Source organism: Pinus tabuliformis, chromosome 1_1 (assembly GCF_031772625.1).
Source record: "Pinus tabuliformis cultivar Carrire ecotype Pingquan chromosome 1_1, CPIR1, whole genome shotgun sequence".
In the NCBI taxonomy this organism is placed as follows: domain Eukaryota; kingdom Viridiplantae; phylum Streptophyta; class Pinopsida; order Pinales; family Pinaceae; genus Pinus; species Pinus tabuliformis.
Window position 1 is genome coordinate 643,131,648 of NC_142297.1, and position 19,399 is coordinate 643,151,046.

At 40.0% G+C, this 19,399-nt stretch overlaps 1 protein-coding gene across 1 annotated transcript in view; it reads left to right on the forward strand.

Moving 5' to 3' along the window:
• LOC149214987 (beta-galactosidase 3-like) overlaps positions 1-19,399 on the forward strand; it is a 189,852-nt gene that overhangs the window by 131,463 nt on the left and 38,990 nt on the right. Inside the window, exons 12-13 of the mRNA XM_089389578.1 lie at positions 15,235-15,342; positions 17,095-17,205. Of these exons, the coding sequence (XP_089245704.1) occupies positions 15,235-15,342; positions 17,095-17,205 (219 nt within the window). The remainder of the gene's footprint in view (positions 1-15,234; positions 15,343-17,094; positions 17,206-19,399) is intronic.

Here is a 19,399-nt window from a genome sequence, read left to right on the forward strand (position 1 = left end):
ACGTAACTTTTAACAGCCTAGGCCCTACAGGTAACGGATTTGGATTTCTAAATCTGAACTTTGAAGACTGGTCACTGAAGTCTGAGCAATGAGCATACCTTGAGGCTTGCGGCAAATGCAAACTGAAACTTGAAAGTTTGAAACCCTTGATTCTCCACGAGTCCACAGCGCGGAACAACCAAAACAGACAGTGAGAAATGAAAATGAACCGAAATGAACGATTTCCGGGTTTTTATCCACGCGTTCATAATGCAAGGCGATTTTTTCAATCGACTCCCGATTAAATCGGGATTAATTCGATAATATCGCGATTTTTTCGTTTATGAAAAAATCGCCAAAAAATCGGCCGATATAATCGTTTAGCCCAAAAAATCGTATTTTGAGGAATAAATCCCGATTTTTTCGGGACTTTTTCCACACTGCTTACAACTCCCTCTTTTCATCATGCTCATCATCATTATCAAGTCATCATCAAATATGAGGTAGGTAAGCATCTTCGACATCTTGAAGACTATGTACCTGCAAATCTTCAACAAAAAGGACAACCAAGCACAAACATACAAGAGCATGAAGTTAACTTTATCAATATAGGGTTAATATGTCATCATAATGGGAGCATCTAGGGTTATCAAAGCTTTGAATAAGAAGTCAAACTTTTAGATATCCAAATCCTAAACTTGGTTAGGTTTATAATCAACAAGGGTTACAACTTTCATACCCTAGACTCTAACAAACTCTGCTGGGTTTTTGTCACAAACCCTAGATTCCATCATCAAAACTAAATCTTAGATATCAACAACTAGATCAAGTTAGGACTTCAATCATAGCGAAAGCATTTTACATCTAGGGTTTCATTATCATACCCTAGAATCTTAAATCAATCTCTACTAGGGTTTTGTCTTTTATACAAACATCAAAACTTTAACAACTAGATCAAGCTAGGGTTTTAATCATACAAAAGCATATATACCTAGGGCTCATTCCTAGGATCTTACATTAACTATTACAAGGGTTTTGTCATAAACCCTAATTCATCAAACCCTAAAAAGCTAGGGTTTCATCAACAAACCCAAAACATCAAAAGGCTAGGTTTTTATAGTGAACCCTAAAGGTTAGGGTTTTATCAAAATAGCAAAAGATAGTAAGATGAGGGTTGATTTAATCTAGAGATCAATCACCCTAACACTATGATTTTGTAGCAAAGCCCTGCACATGAGAGAGTTAGTAATATAAAGCAAACTTTTAAAGACAAAATGATTGTACCTTCTTATATGAAGAAGACCTGTTACAACTCTTTATACATACCTTGAGTTGCTTCTTTCACAAACCTTGTAGGGTTTCCTATTGAAGGACTCCCTCTACAACAAAGCTTCTTATAAGTCTCCCTTTGAAGACTCCCTCTGAATCTAGTCACAATCCTTATTCTTTAGAATGTACCTGCAATCTTAGTCCCTCCAAAGAAAATACAAGAGAGGATAATAATCAAGCAACAAAGATAAAGCCATATATATATATATATATATATATATATATATATAGGAAATAAAAAATAATACTTATCTTTCGTGAGAAGGTGGAAGCTCCCTTTGGAAGGGCTCCCTCTCACCATGAAGTATCAACATCCTTATTTCTATATGTACCTACAACATTCATTGACAAGTAGTACCAAAAAGTATACAAGTACAAGAGTATGATTACAAACGCATTCAGATGCTCTGTCACCGATTCTCCATCTTTCATCCTCAGGATATACAACTTTTTCTGCAGGAATAGTTTATTCACCAGAGACTTAGATTGGTACAAAGTCCCTAACTTGTCCCACAAATCCTTTGTCGTAGCTTCCCCTGATACATTCAATGATACTGAATCTGAGACACACAATCGTATTGTGCTCTTTGCCTTCCGATCCAACTTCTTCCATTGTTCATCGATCGCTCCCGTTGGTTTAGTACCTGGATCTACCGCGATCCACTGATCTTTATCCACCAACAGATCCTCCATCTTGAGTTTCCACAACTCAAAACTTTGTCCATTAAATTTCTCAATCTCTATCTTTCCACCACTCGTCATCTTCTTTCACCACCAGAATCGATCTCGTAGATCTCCCACTGAACAGGGTCTACCACAGGCCCGAGCGAAACCCCTCAGCAACAAAGGCGTCCCCTTGAAGCCAAAAAATAGCTCTGATACCAAATGTAGGTTTTAACCCTGTACAGAAATTCACTGCATACGAATTCTAAAACACAGAAAAATAAACAATGCGAGAGCATAACACATAAAACATATATACATAGAGATTTCCCACTGGATCCCAAAACCGGGACTACCAGCTTGATTTTTCATTATGTTGCTTTCAATGTTATAATACCTATTTATACATGCTGAAGCATCCAATACCATGGACTGAAAACCATCGCATCCAATACCATGGACCGAAAACCATCGTGTCTAATACCATGGACCGAAAAACCATCGCGTCAAAAGAAACATGTGCAAAAAACATGCACAAAACCATGGGTGGGTCCGCCCAACCTAACATAGGGTCCAGAATCAAAATTTTATGGGGCACTGCCCCGAGCCCCATAAAGTGGGGTTACGGGTACCCCTCAAACCCCCTATTAACTACGTGGAAAGAATATAACACAAACCAACATGATCCATGACTTTTGGAACCTTTTAACCCAGTTTTATATTAATACCCATTAGTATTTTATTTTTCCTAAGTTTAGAATTAGGAATTCCATTATAAATATTAATTATTTTAATATCTCCCAAACTGGTTAGAATCTGCCCAAACCATTTTTGGGTGTTGGAGATCTCATGTGCTTTAGCCTGTCCACTAATTTTCATGGCTAGAGCACATCCGATGCTACCGCAAATCAACACATTAGCTTTGCAACTATCTCACGCGTACTGATTGCAACTAGTTCTACAACTGTCATCTAAATGATTGACAACGCCTCCTGACACTGATCCTACTACTATGATATTGTGGGCCCCTATAGCGAGGGTGATGGTCCATTGCAACAACTGGAACTGATTTGATTGATCTCCTTATTGCAACTACGCTGGACCCTGCCTATCTCGCACAATGGAGTTTCATACTCCTCCTGGATTTGGTGCCCCACTATCTCCTTTTGAGCCTAGTCCTTGGCTGGGACCCTTCCTTTCTTTGCAACTCGCACTTCCTCCAACACTTGTCTCCGACAACTAGTAGTCGATCTGTTGCCCATATCTGCATTCTAGCTAACTTGCACGACCTCGTCTAGCAATCTTGTATGGTAATCCCTGTAGAGTTGCAAATGTGAAAATTTCTGTATCTACACATCACAAATCCTACTGCAATTAGTGGTTTATCATCTCCTACTTGTTATTACATTCAACAAGTTATCTAATTTATAAACAGTGATGAAAAACACTACTGCAGACTACACTGACATACAGATCATAAACTGAAAATATATGAGACAAACACACAAGAGACACTGTTATTTTTGGACAACGCATCCCCAGAAAAACCCAATGCGGGAAAACTGGTGCAACACATAGAGGGTTTGTATTATTAAGCAAGCAGAATCTGAGTACAACAGGTTTCCTCTCACACCGACTAACTTTTCAGAGAAATCTCGACAACAAGAAATACATACGATGGTTTACCTCGTTCCCCAAGTCACAACTGATCCACTGAGTGGCCAGACTTCGGCAAGCACTACGAAAATCCTAGCGCAATCCCGCTTGGGCCAGCGTCTTGCCTTTAGGAGACTGCGTCACCCGTTTCGCTGGATCGATTTGCTGGAGGAAGACTATTGTTTAGCCCTCCCAACTCAGAACCTTGCTTCTCCAACAAAATCTCGAACTTTTGACGATTATCCTACACTGCCACTGCAAGAGACCCTCTTGGCATGTGTCAGCTCTGCGTCAACCCCTTCCTGGGCTGCGTAGGCCTCTGCACTGCCTCTCTGATGCTACTATTGCCTCTCTACCTGGTACTCGTTGGCTCGAAACTCCTTTCCGATCCAACTTTTTGCTTCTACCCCTCTCACTGCAACTCAGATCAGTAGTTCGATTTTCTCAGCAAACCACGCCCTAGCAAAATCGCACTGGTTTGATCAGTCGGTGTATCTCCAACTGATCCTCAAGCCTCCTCTTATACTTTTCCTATTGATGAATCAATGACCGAGATTAAGTCCCTAATCAAAGGCTAAGATTAAAACAGATTTGATCCTCGCCTCTTAGAAGTTTCTCACCCATATTTTTATTTTCCTAAGTTTAGACTTAGGAACCCATTAAAAATATTAATTATTTTAATAACTCCTCATTCGGGTGGAATTTCTCCAGCAGATTTCTGGGTCTTGGTGATCTCACGTGTTCTAGTCCTTCCATAAAATTTCAGAGTTAGAGCACATCCGATGCTACCCAAAATCAACAGCAAAAATCTGGAAACTTAAAACTGGAGAAAATAAACCTGGAAGCTCCCTCTCTTCCTTGCTCGGTTGTTGCTCTCCTACTCGCACTCCTTTTTGGAATGCGTAGATCTGGTAACTGCTACTGCCAATCTCCAATGGAAAATCGAACTTCCGAAACTCCGAGTTCCTTGAGAGAAATCTTCCCTCTGCTGTGTGTGCTTTTCTCTTCTACACGACGTTGGTTATGCTTCTGCAAGTTGCTGCAAAACCCTCTACATCCAAACAGAAATCTGCTTAGTGAAAATCTGAGCTACAGCTACTCCCTTTGACTACTAGAATGACTATTCTAGGCAAATCGATTTTTTTGCCAATCTGCAACTGAAAATCAAACCCTTGCCCCAGTAATTCGACCTGCTTGTCTGGGTATTGTGCAACTTCTAATAATTTTGACCTGCTGCTCCCTCTGAACAATGAAATTCTCTCCTCTGCTTCTGAGCTTCCTGGTTGATCACTCACGCTCTGATACTATGTGAAAATTCTGAAATTGGAATCCTATGCAACAACTGATATTATTTCTTCTAACTGATAAATTAATTATTCAATTTATTGCTACAACAACATTGAAATAAACACATTGCAACCTTCACAATAAAAATTGTGAAAATAAATAGCGTTGGAACTGAGAAAATACTAGCGCACACAAAAATAACACCGTTATGTTTGGACAAAAGTCCCTAGAAAAACCCAATGCGGGAAATCGATGCAACAGATGAGGGGTTTATTTTATTATGCAACAGTGAAAATCTGAGTACAATTTGGATGCTTGAATCTAGCAATCCACAACAAGAAAATCTAGGCAAAATTATTGAAGGGAATTACCCTTCTTCCACAAGCAATCTCGACACAACCTGCCTTCAAAAAACTCGGCCTCCTGGACCCTCTGCGTCAACCTCTATGCTGCTCTGCGCAGTCCCTATGATGTCAAGCCTCCAACCAGTCTGTGATGAAGTCCTTTTTCCTACCCCAACTGAGGAAATCGTCTCTTTGGCACTTTGGAACCTCTGCCCAGCCTTTGGAACTAAGAACAATTTTTTCCTCAGCTAAATCAAACTACTAATCTGAAGCAACTGCGCGGTCCTCTATGCTACCTCACTGGGAATAACTTGGCCCTCTTGCTGCTATTTGTGCAGATCTGGAAAACTTCCTCGGGACTCACTATCCTTGCCCCTCACTCACTGCTTTGAGCTTTGGCTCTTCGACAATTGACTACTGCTACTCCAGAAATCGATCTGCCAAAGAAATTGAATTTCTAGTGTTCTCTGGTGTAATCTCCAAGTGCCTATCGACTTCCTCCTATAATCCATTGTTGGAGCACCAACGACCAAGATTAAAGCTTAATTGATGGCTAGGATCATCTTGGAATCGATTCGAGTGAGTTTCTAGATAATTCTCACCTTGACTTAATTAACCAATTTTCCTATGTTTAGACTTAGGAAACATTAAAAAATTGGTTAATAATCTAATTAAGTCTCTTCTGGGTGGAATTTCCAGAAATGATTTCTAGGTCTTAGAGATCTCATGTATTCTAGCCTCCAGCAAATTTCGTGGCTAGAACACATTTGATGCTACAAAAAATAACAATGTCAAGTACATAGGCCTGATTAGGAAGAATTGTTCAATGGACTGACATTCTTCTTGAGCCATTGTATAGCAACCTAATTAGGGTTGTAGTCCTTGTGTCACTTTGACTTGAATTAGGAAGAATGGTTTGATGGAAAAACATTTTTCTATGTCATTGTATGGTGACATGATTAGGGTTGTAGTCTCCATGTCACCTTGACCTGTATAGGAAAATGGTTTGGCAAAGGACAATCATTCTCTCTGTGTCATTGTATTGTTACCTGATTAGGGATGTTGTCCCTGTGTCACTTTGACCTGGATTAGGGAGAATGGTCCTAGAGGCTGTAGCCTCCGAACATCATGCTTCGATCTCTTTCTAGAGAGAGTTTGTTTATCTTTGATAAGGCCTATGGTGTTTCACCTAGACTATGTCCATAGTTGTTTGATGGTGAAAGTCATTATGTTGATGTTGGTGATTGTGTTATTGATGGTGATGCTTATCTTAATCTTGATCTTTCCTTAGAGAATTTGTAAACATGAGATTATCTTGATAGTCATTATGAATACCTCCCTAGCTAAGAGGGAGTGTTGAATTTTATAGGTATGATCAGTTTTCATATTATGTTGATGTACTTGTTCATGTAAAGCGTGTTCTTCATGCTCATAAGAAAATCAAATTTTGTATCTATCAAAAGGATAAAATTCTAAATTTTTGAATATTGGTTTTGGCTCCCAAGTGTTCAAGTCGGCCCTCTCTCTCCTACAAGTTGGCTCATCTAGCATTGGCACCCATTCGACCTCATAATTGGCTATAAATAAGAGACTTTCATCCTCCTCAAAGGGTACAACTCGTCTATGCATAAATCAAGATATTTGTGGGCATACGAATCAATTTAAGGAGCAAATCAAATGTGAAGAAGTCTCTTGGAAGAGCAAATTATTTATGTGGTCTATCTCTGTTCAAGAAGGATGAAACTCCTCTAACTCATACCCTGTGCAAGCAACCAAATCCTGTGATGTATGACCTGTGCAAGTGAGTTGAATTTTGTGCCATATAAGTCTGTGGTTCGTTTCTGTGAGAGAGGTCCGAATTTTGTGATATATTACCTGTGTAAGGAGGCCGAATCTATGGTTCTCATCTATGACAGAGGTCTAAACTCCCGTGGTTGATATATGTGACAGAGGTCTGAACTTCTGTTGTTGATATTTGAGTTAGAGGTCCAAACTTTTGTGGGCTGCACTTGTGACAGAGGTGTTGAAGTTTCTAAGTTTACTTAGTTTAGAAACCGTTCATGCACTTATTCTGATTTATTCCTACCTACTTGTTATTTTTCTTTAACAAATTATTTACAAAGTAAATACTGAAAATAAACACCAGTGCATGCTCAACATATTACAGATCAGCAACTAAAAGAAACAAAGAACAAACACACCACATGACACCATTATTTTTGGACCAATGTCCCCGGAAAAACCCAATGTGGGAAATGTTAAATTTGGACAACTAGGTCCAAACTCCATGTTCTGATGCTCAGATTAAGAGGCTAATATTTTTGTTGGATTCCTCTTTCTGAGAGGTGTAAAATCCATATAAAAATAGTCTTAATCCGATGAGCAGAACTTATATTTTGAATTTATTATTCTTAATAAATTATATGTGCAAAGGTCAGCCAGTTTTGTAATGTAGGCTCACATGCCCAACAGATGTGTCACACACCCTCATTGATGGATATATATATACAGGAAAAGTTGGAGAGAATTTGATCAAAAAAACACAACTCACATTTTCCTCTCTCATCCTAAAAAGTACGAGCTACCTGGAGGACGAATTTCAGCCACACGTGGGAAGGACGAAGAGGATTTTTCTGCTGCTAGGGTTTCGCAGAAGTTTGACCAGCGTTGACTTTGGTCAACGCTTGGTCCAAACAAGCTGAAAACTTGTGGGAGGTTCGATTTTTGAAGGCCATACTACCTGGCACAAAAATCGAGGTCAAAGGGTTGACCGTTTTGCTACTGCATTGACTTTTAGCTTGCTGCCCCTGCGTTGACTTTTCAGGACAGCGTTGACTTTTGTAGAACTGACTTGGGTTGACTCATCTACTGGTTGGAGGGTTGTTGTGACACATGCTGGGCTGGCTGACCAAAGGAGACTTTGTTGGTTGAAGCATCCTGTTGACCGCCGAAACAAACACATACATTTTTCTTGTTTCTGATTTGTCTTCTGTAAGATCTGCTTATATGTTCTATCTGCATTTTGCTTATCTACTTGTATGATTGCTGTGAGAAAAGTGAAATTGCTCTTAGCATAGAACATCTACAAAACTTTACATGGTATCAGAGGTGAGGTGAAGACAAACTCTATCTATAGCAATCATCATCGAAGGAAATGGATTCCTTTAAGCTTGAATTCAGGGAGAATGACAAGCTGACTGGAAGTGATGACTTCCATGCCTGGAAGATGTTATTAGATCTCAAATTAGAAGATCATGATCTCCTAGATCATGTGACAGGGAAGATTCAAGAACCTCCATCAAATGCCTCTGCTGCTGTTAAACACAAGTATAAGAAGGGAGAAATCAGAGCAAAACTGCTGATCAGGGAATCCATAAATAAGAGTCTGGTTGCCTACATATCTGAACTAGGCACATCCAAGGAGATGTATGACAAACTGATACTTATGTTCCGAGTAAACAATGTGAACCAAGTGCTATTCCTCAAGAACAAGTTGAAGAATATGAAGAAGGGCCGAGACGAGTCTATTCAAACTTTCTTTATGAAGTTGACCGAAACCACGAACAATCTGCTAGCTATTGGGGAGACAATAGCTGATCGTGAGATGGTTCTCACCGCACTTGGAGGACTTCCATATGAATGGCAAGTATTCACAACTACCATTCTCAACAATAATACCATCCCTAACTTTGATGAGCTTCTGTCTAGATGTATGCAAGAAGAAACAAGGATGAAGGAATTTGATAATGAAAGAAATGTTGCCTATGTTGCTCATTCCCGAAAGAAGAACTCTGGTGGTTCCAAGGACAAAGGAAGGACTAAGACTCAAAAGAAGAAGGGTAAATGTTTCACCTGCCATAGGACTGGACACTATGCTAGAGAATGCCCCTTCCAGAAGAATTCTCCCGATAGTGACGACAACAACAACAACCGAAGGAATGGGAATCAAAGAAATGACAAATCCAAAGGAAAGAGGAAGGCTCAATTTGAAGGAAACCATCCACCTTCTAAAAGGACCAGAAATACCAGGTATGAGGAGTCTAATGTTGTTGATAAAAGAAATGAGTATATTCTAATATCTGCTCTCTCAGCTGCATCTCCGCCCGACACTATGGATGTCTGGCTAATCGATAGTGGTGCCTCAAGACACATCACCGGATTCAAGGAAGCACTTTCTGACATGGTTGAAAGGGATACTAATCTAGAAATTATCCTTGGGGATAATGCCACTTATCCTGTGAAAGGGACCGGGACTGTGACCCTCCACTTGTCTCAAGGACAAGTCCTCCATCTACAAGATGTACTCTATGTACCCAAATTGAAGAAGAACCTTGTGTCTGTATCTGCCATGGAAGACAAAGGATTCAATGTAACTTTCTCTGATGGAAAGGTACTCATGTGGAAGAAGAGCTTCAAGGAAGCTATCTCAATTGGTTTTAGAGTTGGTACACTCTACCAGGTTGGAGGGAGTCCGTTGGGAGCTATGACTTGTGATACTATCCGTCAAACCGAACTATAGCACCGAAGATTTGGACACCTTCATTACAAGGCTCTTCCCGAAGCAAGGAAGGTGGTGACAAGGATGCCTGATTTTGGAAATAATCATAAGGGTGTATGTAAGGGCTGTGCTGAAGGAAAACATACAAGGGGACCTTTCCCCTCAAGTGTCACAAAGACATCTGAGATATTGCAACTGGTCCATTCTGATCTTTCCGGTATGTTGCCTGTAACATCCCTGGGGGGATGTTCTTACTATATGACATTTACTGATGACTTCTCTCGCAAAACCTGGATATACTTCTTGAAGAAGAAGGATGAGGCTTTCATGTGGTTCCGTACCTTCAAAGCCTTGGTGGAAAATATGACCGGAAAGAAGATCAAGATTTTGAGGACTGACAATGGCACTGAATATGAGTCAAATGAGTTCAAAGACTTTTGCAGAGAAGCTGGCATTAAGAGGGAGACTACCACTGCATATACTCCTGAGCAGAATGGTGTTGCTGAACGCAAGAATAGGACTATTGTGGAAGCTGCCCGTGCCATGCTATGTGACCAAGGTCTTCCAAAGTTTCTGTGGGGAGAAGCTGCAAATACTGCTGTGTACATTCAAAACCGATGCCCTCATTCCGCTTTGGACTCCAAAACTCCCGAAGAGGTTTTCTCTGGTAAGAAACCTGATGTCTCACATTTTAGAATTTTTGGATGTCCTGTCTATTTTCATGTGCCGAAAGAAAAGAGAAGTAAGCTGGATGCTACTGGGAAGAAAGGAATGTTTGTGGGCTACAGTGAGACTTCTAAGGCATATAGAGTCTATGTACCTGGTCAAAGGGAAGTAGAGATAAGCCATGATGTCACTTTTGACGAAGATGCTTCCCTGAAGAAAGTAGTAGATCTTCCTAGATCTGAAGAAAACCATGAAGAAAGACCTGGAAATCTGGAAGAACCCCAGGATGAGACTATGCCTGATGTTGAAGGGCCAATGGACCCTATTGATCCTTCCCCTTCTCTAGGAAAGAGGCCATCATGGCTCAGGGACACCCTCGAAGATGCTGAGGGTCATGCTGCCCCAAGGGGAACATTCCGAGAAAGCAAGAAGCCGTGTAGATACCAAGGGTATCCAGCTGCCATGAGTACTATTATACAATCTGAACCTGGATCTTTTGAAGAAGCCATCAAGCATCAAGTCTGGAAGGATGCTATGCATGAAGAATATGAGGCTATTATGAAGAATGATGTCTGGGATGTGGTCCCGAGACCGAAGGACAAATCTGTTGTCACCGCTAAATGGCTCTACAAGATTAAACATGGATCTGATGGGAGTGCTGAAAAGTTTAAGGCAAGATTTGTTGCCCGTGGCTTCTCTCAAAAGGAAGGAATTGACTATGACGATATATTTGCACCTGTGGCTCGATATACCACCATCCGATCCATCATAGCCCTTGCTGCTACGCAAGGATGGAGTCTTCATCAGATGGATGTCAAGACCGCTTTTCTGCATGGTGCAATAAAGGAAGAGGTGTATGTAGAACAACCTCTGGGATTTGAAGTTCAAGATCGAGACACTTATGTCTGCAGGTTGAAGAAAGCCCTCTATGGGTTAAAGCAAGCACCCAGAGCTTGGTATGAGAGGATGGATAGTTACTTGATGAAGCTGGGCTTCACTCGAAGCAATGCTGATCCAAACCTTTACTTTAAGGTTGAGGAAGGAAAGCCTCTCATTCTAGTGTTGTATGTGGACGACCTCTTCCTGACAGGTGATGACCCTCTCATTCATCAATGTAAGAGGGAGCTTGCTGCTGAGTTCGAGATGAAAGACCTAGGACTGATGCACTATTTCCTAGGCCTGGAGGTCTGGCAGAGACCTGGAGAGATTTTCCTTTCTCAAGGAAAGTATATTGTGAAGCTTCTGGAAAGATTTGGGATGGTGGACTGTAAGTCCGTGTCGACACCAATGGAACTCAACTTTAAGAAGTTGAGTGGCAGCGCTGCAGGGCCTATCTTGGCCAATCCTACTGAGTATCGTCAACTCATAGGAGCTTTGATGTTCTTAGTGAACACCCGTCCGGACATATGTTTTGCAGTGAATACTTTGAGTCAACAGATGGTTGAGCCTCATCATTTTCACTGGGTTGGTGCCAAGAATCTTTTGAGATATCTTCGGGGCACGATAAACCATGGGCTGAGATACACTGCCGGGAGTGTGATACTCCGGGGATATACTGATGCCGATTGGGCTGGCAGTGTGGTGGATCGTAAGAGCACATCTGGATGCTGTTTCAATCTTGGTTCTGCTTCGATCTCATGGATGAGCAGGAAGCAGAATTCGGTGGCTTTGAGCACCGCGGAGGCCGAATACATTGCTGCTAGTATGGCCTGTTGTGAAGCAGTTTGGTTGAGGAAGCTCTTTAGTGAGCTGTTCCAACATGTGCTAGATACCACTGTAATACTCTGTGATAATCAAAGTGGGATTCGTATGACTGAGAATCCTGTGTTCCACGACCGATCCAAGCATATTGATATCAGGTACCACTTTATCCGGGATATGGTACAGCGAGGCGCCGTAAGGCTCGATCATATAGGAACTGATGAGCAGGTCGCGGATATTCTCACTAAGCCCCTGGGGAAGGTCAAGTTCCTAACCTTACGTGAGAGTCTTGGTGTCGTAGAAAGACCCTATGATGTGGGTCCTGTTGGACGATGAGCTCTGGGAGCTCTGGGGGGCTTTGGGGATAGCTTCTCGGAGCTATAAGCACTCATAATGCTTCTGCCCCACCCTTGTGATTATTGAGCTGGTTCGCCACTCATTTAATCTGTGCCCCGTATGCATCCTACCCATTGAGTTCAGGGCTCATGGGAAGTACCTCTCATTTGGCCAATGAGGTGTGGAAAAGCTAGAGACTATTAGCAAAGACTGATGGACGCATCAGAGATTGCCGTACTCTCTATCTAGGATGGCATGGTCCAACCACTTGATCTGGGATCAAGATTTGTGAGGTCTGGGACCTCTGGACTGATTATGTCAGTCGGGGAATGATGTCTTTGTGACTGACCCACTTCTGTTCTGAAATAAAGAAGCCAACAAAGCAAGTTTCGGCGGGATGACTCACGATGTTAATTGCACTAATAGATGGAGTTCTCCCTAGTTGAGAGGGAGTGTTAAATTTGGACAACTAGGTCCAAACTCCATGTTCTGATGCTCAGATTAAGAGGCTAATATTTTTGTTGGATTCCTCTTTCTGAGAGGTGTAAAATCCATATAAAAATAGTCTTAATCCGATGAGCAGAACTTATATTTTGAATTTATTATTCTTAATAAATTATATGTGCAAAGGTCAGCCAGTTTTGTAATGTAGGCTCACATGCCCAACAGATGTGTCACACACCCTCATTGATGGATATATATATACAAGAAAAGTTGGAGAGAATTTGATCAAAAAAACACAACTCACATTTTCCTCTCTCATCCTAAAAAGTACGAGCTACCTGGAGGACGAATTTCAGCCACACGTGGGAAGGACGAAGAGGATTTTTCTGCTGCTAGGGTTTCGCAGAAGTTTGACCAGCGTTGACTTTGGTCAACGCTTGGTCCAAACAAGCTGAAAACTTGTGGGAGGTTCGATTTTTGAAGGCCATACTACCTGGCACAAAAATCGAGGTCAAAGGGTTGACCGTTTTGCTGCTGCGTTGACTTTTATCTTGCTGCCCCTGCGTTGACTTTTCAGGACAACGTTGACTTTTGTAGAACTGACTTGGGTTGACTCATCTACTGGTTGGAGGGTTGTTGTGACATATGCTGGGCTGGCTGACCAAAGGAGACTTTGCTGGTTGAAGCATCCTGTTGACCGCCGAAACAAACACATACATTTTTCTTGTTTCTGATTTGTCTTCTGTAAGATCTGCTTATATGTTCTATCTGCATTTTGCTTATCTACTTGTATGATTGCTGTGAGAAAAGTGAAATTGCTCTTAGCATAGAACATCTACAAAACTTTACAGAAAACCAGTGCAGCGATCTGAGGGTTTTCTTATTAAGCAATATCAGAGTACAATCTAGGTGCCGAAACTAGCCTACCGAACAAAGAATGTCCTTAGCAGCTATACCTCACAGTTTGAGAGAAATCTCCTGGCTGAAACCTCGAAAAATCCTTCTGGCAGCTCTTCAGCGCAAAACTGCTCGTGCCACCCCAGCCTCTGCCCAATTTGGACTACGTTAGCCCCTCTCTGTCTCACACTGGCCTTGCTAGCCTTTCTTGGCCTGTGTTAGCCCCAGGAGGCCTTACGTCAACTCTGGGAGCCTCTGCGTCAGCTATGCTGACTCCTCTGGTGCTCTGCGCAACACTTGGCTGCCTCTATGTGGCCCTGCATGAGCCTTTGCTGGCTTTGTGTCACTTTCTTTGGCTCCTGCGCTGCTCTCCCGACACAATCTCTGCCTTCTCTGTTTCTCTGTACTCAATGCCCTTCAGTTGCTCTCCCAATCACTGATTCTATCTCTCTTAGCAAACCCCGCTCTAGAGAATAGAATGACTGATCACTCTAGTGTTTTCTCCAAGTGACCCTCAAGCCTCCTCTTATACTTTTCCTGTTGACATCTCAACGGCCAAGATTAAGTCCCTAATCATCGACTAACATTAGATCTGGCTTGATCCATGTCTTTTGGACCATTCTAACATAGATTCATATTAATACACATTAATATTTTATTTTCCCTAAGTTAATACTTAGGGACTCCATTAAAAATATTAATTATTTTAATATCTCTTGATTTGTTTAGAATCTGCCCAAACCGTTTTTGGGTATTGGAGATCTCATGTGCCCCAACCTCTCCACCAATTTTTGTGTCTAGAGCACATCCGATGACCCTAATTCAACAAGAGGGCCGAAATTTCTGAGTTACATCTCTGTGGAGAAGAGAGTTAAGTCTTCTATGTAATCTCTGTGCTTGCAATCTGTTTGAGGAGGGCCGACTTGGACACTTGGTGAAGCTGGTTAGTTTGTCCATAACATTGACTTGATATCTTTTGTTGAATTGGTTCTCTAAGGAAAGAAGTTGCTGGGTTTTTACCCCAAGTGGGTTTTCCTAGGGTAATCATTGTGTTGATATTGTGCACCGTGATCTCTGCTTTCTTACTCTTGTATGATTGATCTTCTGAAGTGTAGTTGCTTGCTGAAAAAGTTGTAATTGTTAAAAGGATTCTATATATAATCACAAGTAATTATCAATGCTCAAAAGTGAATACATTGCCCTAGGATTTTTAACATTTTAAAGTAAAAAGGATACTACTAGTTTTTTTCTAGAAAATTAATGTTGCATTATCTATCGTGATTCATGTTATCTGCTGCAAGGCCAGACTTGAGCAAAATGACTAATTTTCATATTGTAATGTCATTACCTGGTTAGTTTGAAAGTAGTTCTTTTTGCAGAAGACATCATATTTATCAATTTCTTACATCTATTGTTGGTTCCTGTTGTTTGTAGAATGGTGGACCATATTATGATTTTGTGGGAGCAGGCATCTCAACAGTCAAATTGGAAGGCTTTCGAAATGGAACCATAGACTTATCATCAAACGCTTGGACATATGAGGTACTGTTTTGCATTACCAATGCAGTGTGGCTTTCAAACTGTGGTTATGTAACAAGTTGATTCTGTATTAAACATAGGTGTAGAGCATGTGCAAGTCTGTTATAGGCCAAAATATCTCATTTATAAACTCCATTTTTTAGTGAACATCTCATTTTGATTGCATGCTTTAAAGAGTTACAACTTCGATTTTATTCCAAGCTTTTCCTGGGCCTTTGATTTCATTTTCAACTTCACGTGGTGGTCCTTGTCTCTTATTTAAATCTTCTTCGTTTTCTATACCAGTTTTTCTGTTTTCCTTTTCAGTTATTGAAATTTCATGGTTATGTAGGTCTTTGATGGCTAGTAATTGCTTTTTCTATTATCTTTCTGGCACCTGTATAGAAAAAGCCATTGCTAGCATATCTTAGCTGTTTCTGATTTCATCATTATTATTGGATATTGTTGATTAATAATTGCCAATGGGTTGAGTATTTGAATTTTTTCTGCTCTTGTAATTTTACTTTATTCACTGTTTCCCTGCAATAGATCTTCCTCACAGTTTTATTAAGTTTTGTCCATGCATATATTTCCAAATTTTAGTACTCAAAGTATTATCTGCAAGTCAAAGGTATTTCCTAATCTTGTCTTTCGTTCTAAATATTACATATTACTGGCTTTATTTCTATTCATTTTAAATCCAGACCTTGATTTTATCTAATACATACATTCCTACATAGAGAGTTCTCTTTTCCCAAAGTGAGCTTAGTTATGTATGGAACTGACCTAAATCAGCTTCAGTTTATTCTAGTCACTTGATGGGTAAAAGATTCTAATAAATCTCAGTGGCTTATGTCAACAAATCCAATTAAACTAGCTGACTGGTAGCTTTCTTATTGGATTAAGTGATGCATATTTGCTAGACTAAATTCACAATCAGATTCCATTTTACATTCTCTCAAATATCGATGATCCCAAGATGTTTTTCATTTTATTCTTGGCTTGCTAATTACAGTTTTCTAGTGGGGTAGAGCCTTGAGGCTCTAACTTTCCCTTCTATTCTAATCTCATTTTTTGGTGTCTTTCTGCAACTTGGCCAATGTACATTACATATTCATTCTCAATCAATGACCTTTTTTTCAATTATTCAAGGCATTCTTCCTGGGAGTTTTTCTATGCTTCTTCCACAATATATTTTTGAAATGTTTATACTCACAGGATGATCTGCAAACGAAGGATATATTTTCAGTCTTTCCTTCTATCGCAAACATTACTGCCTTTATTTACACCTGTTCTGCAGTGCAAGTCTTTCATGATTTTTTTTTGTCTGTGAGGGGTTTCATAAACTTTTTACATGGTATAAAATATAAATACATAAAAAGTTTAACCTGTAAGATGTAAGTACAAAATGAACTCAACATTGGAGTTACGACAGAATCATGACATTCTAGGTTTAATATTCCAAGTATGTAGTACTGAATATGAATACAGGAAAAATTAGCCAACTTTGTGAAGGTTCACAACATAAAGTGAAACTCAATTTACAGATTTAGCAATGCTTTGTAGCATTACTCCGGGAGAGTTCTTGCCTTGCTCAATCATGCATATTATTTTGCAGTGTGCCTCAGAGCTGTTATTGCTTCTGGAAGATTTTGAACCCAATTATTTTCTGTAGATTTTAAAGGCCACACTAACAGTTTTCCATAAACAATCTATTATATTTCACATTGATTTTAACCAAGTGACCTTTAACAATGATTTTGCCTGTTTCTGCAGATTGGGCTGAAAGGTGAAAACCTGAGTCTTTACCTAGAGAGTGGAACTGCAAATGCACAATGGGAAAAAGCTGCTAGTCCTCCAAAGAATCAATCTTTGATTTGGTACAAGGTATTGTTCACTATCCTCTACTGTCACAAAAGAATGAAGGCATTAAGGAGAGATGCATTTTGTTTAAAAGGAAATAGATCAAGGTCATTATAGTGAGAAAAAGAAGAAATTATTTTCGTGTCAATAAAAAGCCAATAACAGTTACAAGTGAAATTGTGAAATCTGTTGTAACTGTTCTGGCCACAAATCAACAAGTAACTCTATTTTAAATACCAGCAAAGTAGAGACGACAAATCTGAGAGCAATAACCATAAAAAATTGATAAAATTCTGATCTTGCAATGACAATGTGTTACGTACCTGTTGTCGTGCAGATTGGCACGACAACGCTCGGACCGGGGGCTGTCACTCTGATCCCCGATCCCTCCGTTTGAGCCTGTCTCCCGCGGCTAAGGGGGGTAGACCCTGTGAGCTGATGTGACCAACTGTCGACCAGTTGGTTGGGAGACACGAGACACGATGTAAAAAAAGCACGCGATGATTTGGTTAATTTAGCAGACCAGTGCCTTGTGGAGTTAATGTTTAAGTGATTACTTTTTAAATGATATAGAAACATGGACCATGAATAGCAACCATCTATCATCAGCTAAATCATATGACCAAAACGATACCCGGCAACTGAAAATTTGAAAAGATGAATGCTTTTAATCACCACGAGAATCATAAACCATCAACTAGATATCAATTACACATCTCGGCTTGAAAAAAACTTTAGATCTCAGCAATAAAGATATAACGTGAAAGCAACTGAAATCTGGCAAAAATAATTTTCCAAAAATTTAAAAAAAATTTAAATCTTTTTTCAAATTTTTTGTTTTTTATTATTATTATTTTTTTTTATTATTTTTTATTTTTCAGTATTATGAAAAATTAAAAAAAAAAATCCTAAAAAAGGGTTAAAATTCTAAAACTAAATAAAACTAAAAAATGTATTTATTTTTTTTATTTTTTATTATTTCTATTCTAAAATAAAACAAAAATTTAAATCTAATTAAAGACTAAACTATGCAAAATGCAAAACCAAAAAAAATTAGATCAAACCCTAAAACAAAATTAATACATATTTAAAAAAAAAAACATTACAATTAAATAACAAAGGTCCTAAAAAAAAATCGAACCTACGCTAACTATATATCACACTATCACTACGTATTATGTTAACAACTGACCGTAACCTAAACGCAATCCAAAAAAAAAGAATTTCCACTATGCGTAAGACATTAATATCTAACTCACGAAAATCGTAACCCCATTCTAATATACAAAATCGAACGCTCAGACGTCCATACGTCCATTTGCTGATGCTAATCGACAGGGAAACGGATCAAAATGGAGCAAAATATATATACTTATCTCGCTGTTTTGCAGGTACTCGACGGCAGCGCTGTCTTGCAGGTACTCGACGGCAGCAAGGGACCACAGTTTTCTTCCCAGCGGACAACTGATAACTGAAAAGCTTTGCCCAGAACTCAGGACGATGATACATGGATTACCCTTCAGCCTCCAATCCGAGATGCGTGAGGTATACTGAACGATAAGGGTAAATCGCTGGTCGTTTGGCCACTCCACCAAAATCACGCTTTCGCTGTCTCGTTCAAAACCATCCTTTCCGCGCGTGGGTAAATACACGTTGGGAGCTGCTACTTGACGGATCTGAGATTTCCTTTTCCACTGGCCCGCAGTTTTTGGTGAGGGAGTGCGAATTTCTAACAAAGAACTGTGCAGCAACTTATAGCGCAATTTGTGAAGGAATATCAAAGGGAGATCAATGCGTTAGCAGTTGTTTACTGCAGCTCAGTGACATTTGAAACAGATATGCAAAATGGAGGGGATAGCTGGGTAGAAAAAATGCCTGAAGCAACAAATGTAATGCTGGCTGCGTGGGAGGGAGGAAAAGCAGCAACGAGCTTATGGGAAACTATTTTGAAGTGGGAGAATACGCTGGGGTAGTGGGTTGAAGGAGAACTGGGTAAGGTTTTTAGTGAGAAGATTTGATACCAGGATAGAGAAATGACTGCGTGAATGGAAGTTTCTCAGTGTGCCGTGCTGCAACTTGAAGGATTCAGACCTACAGTCCAAAAAACTGATCAGAATTTTAAAATCTTTCCTGCTCCAAGTTCCCTGATAAAACCCTCAAAATTTCTTGCACCTGCAACCTGTAATGGAACATGCAACCAGAACCTGGAAACAATAAA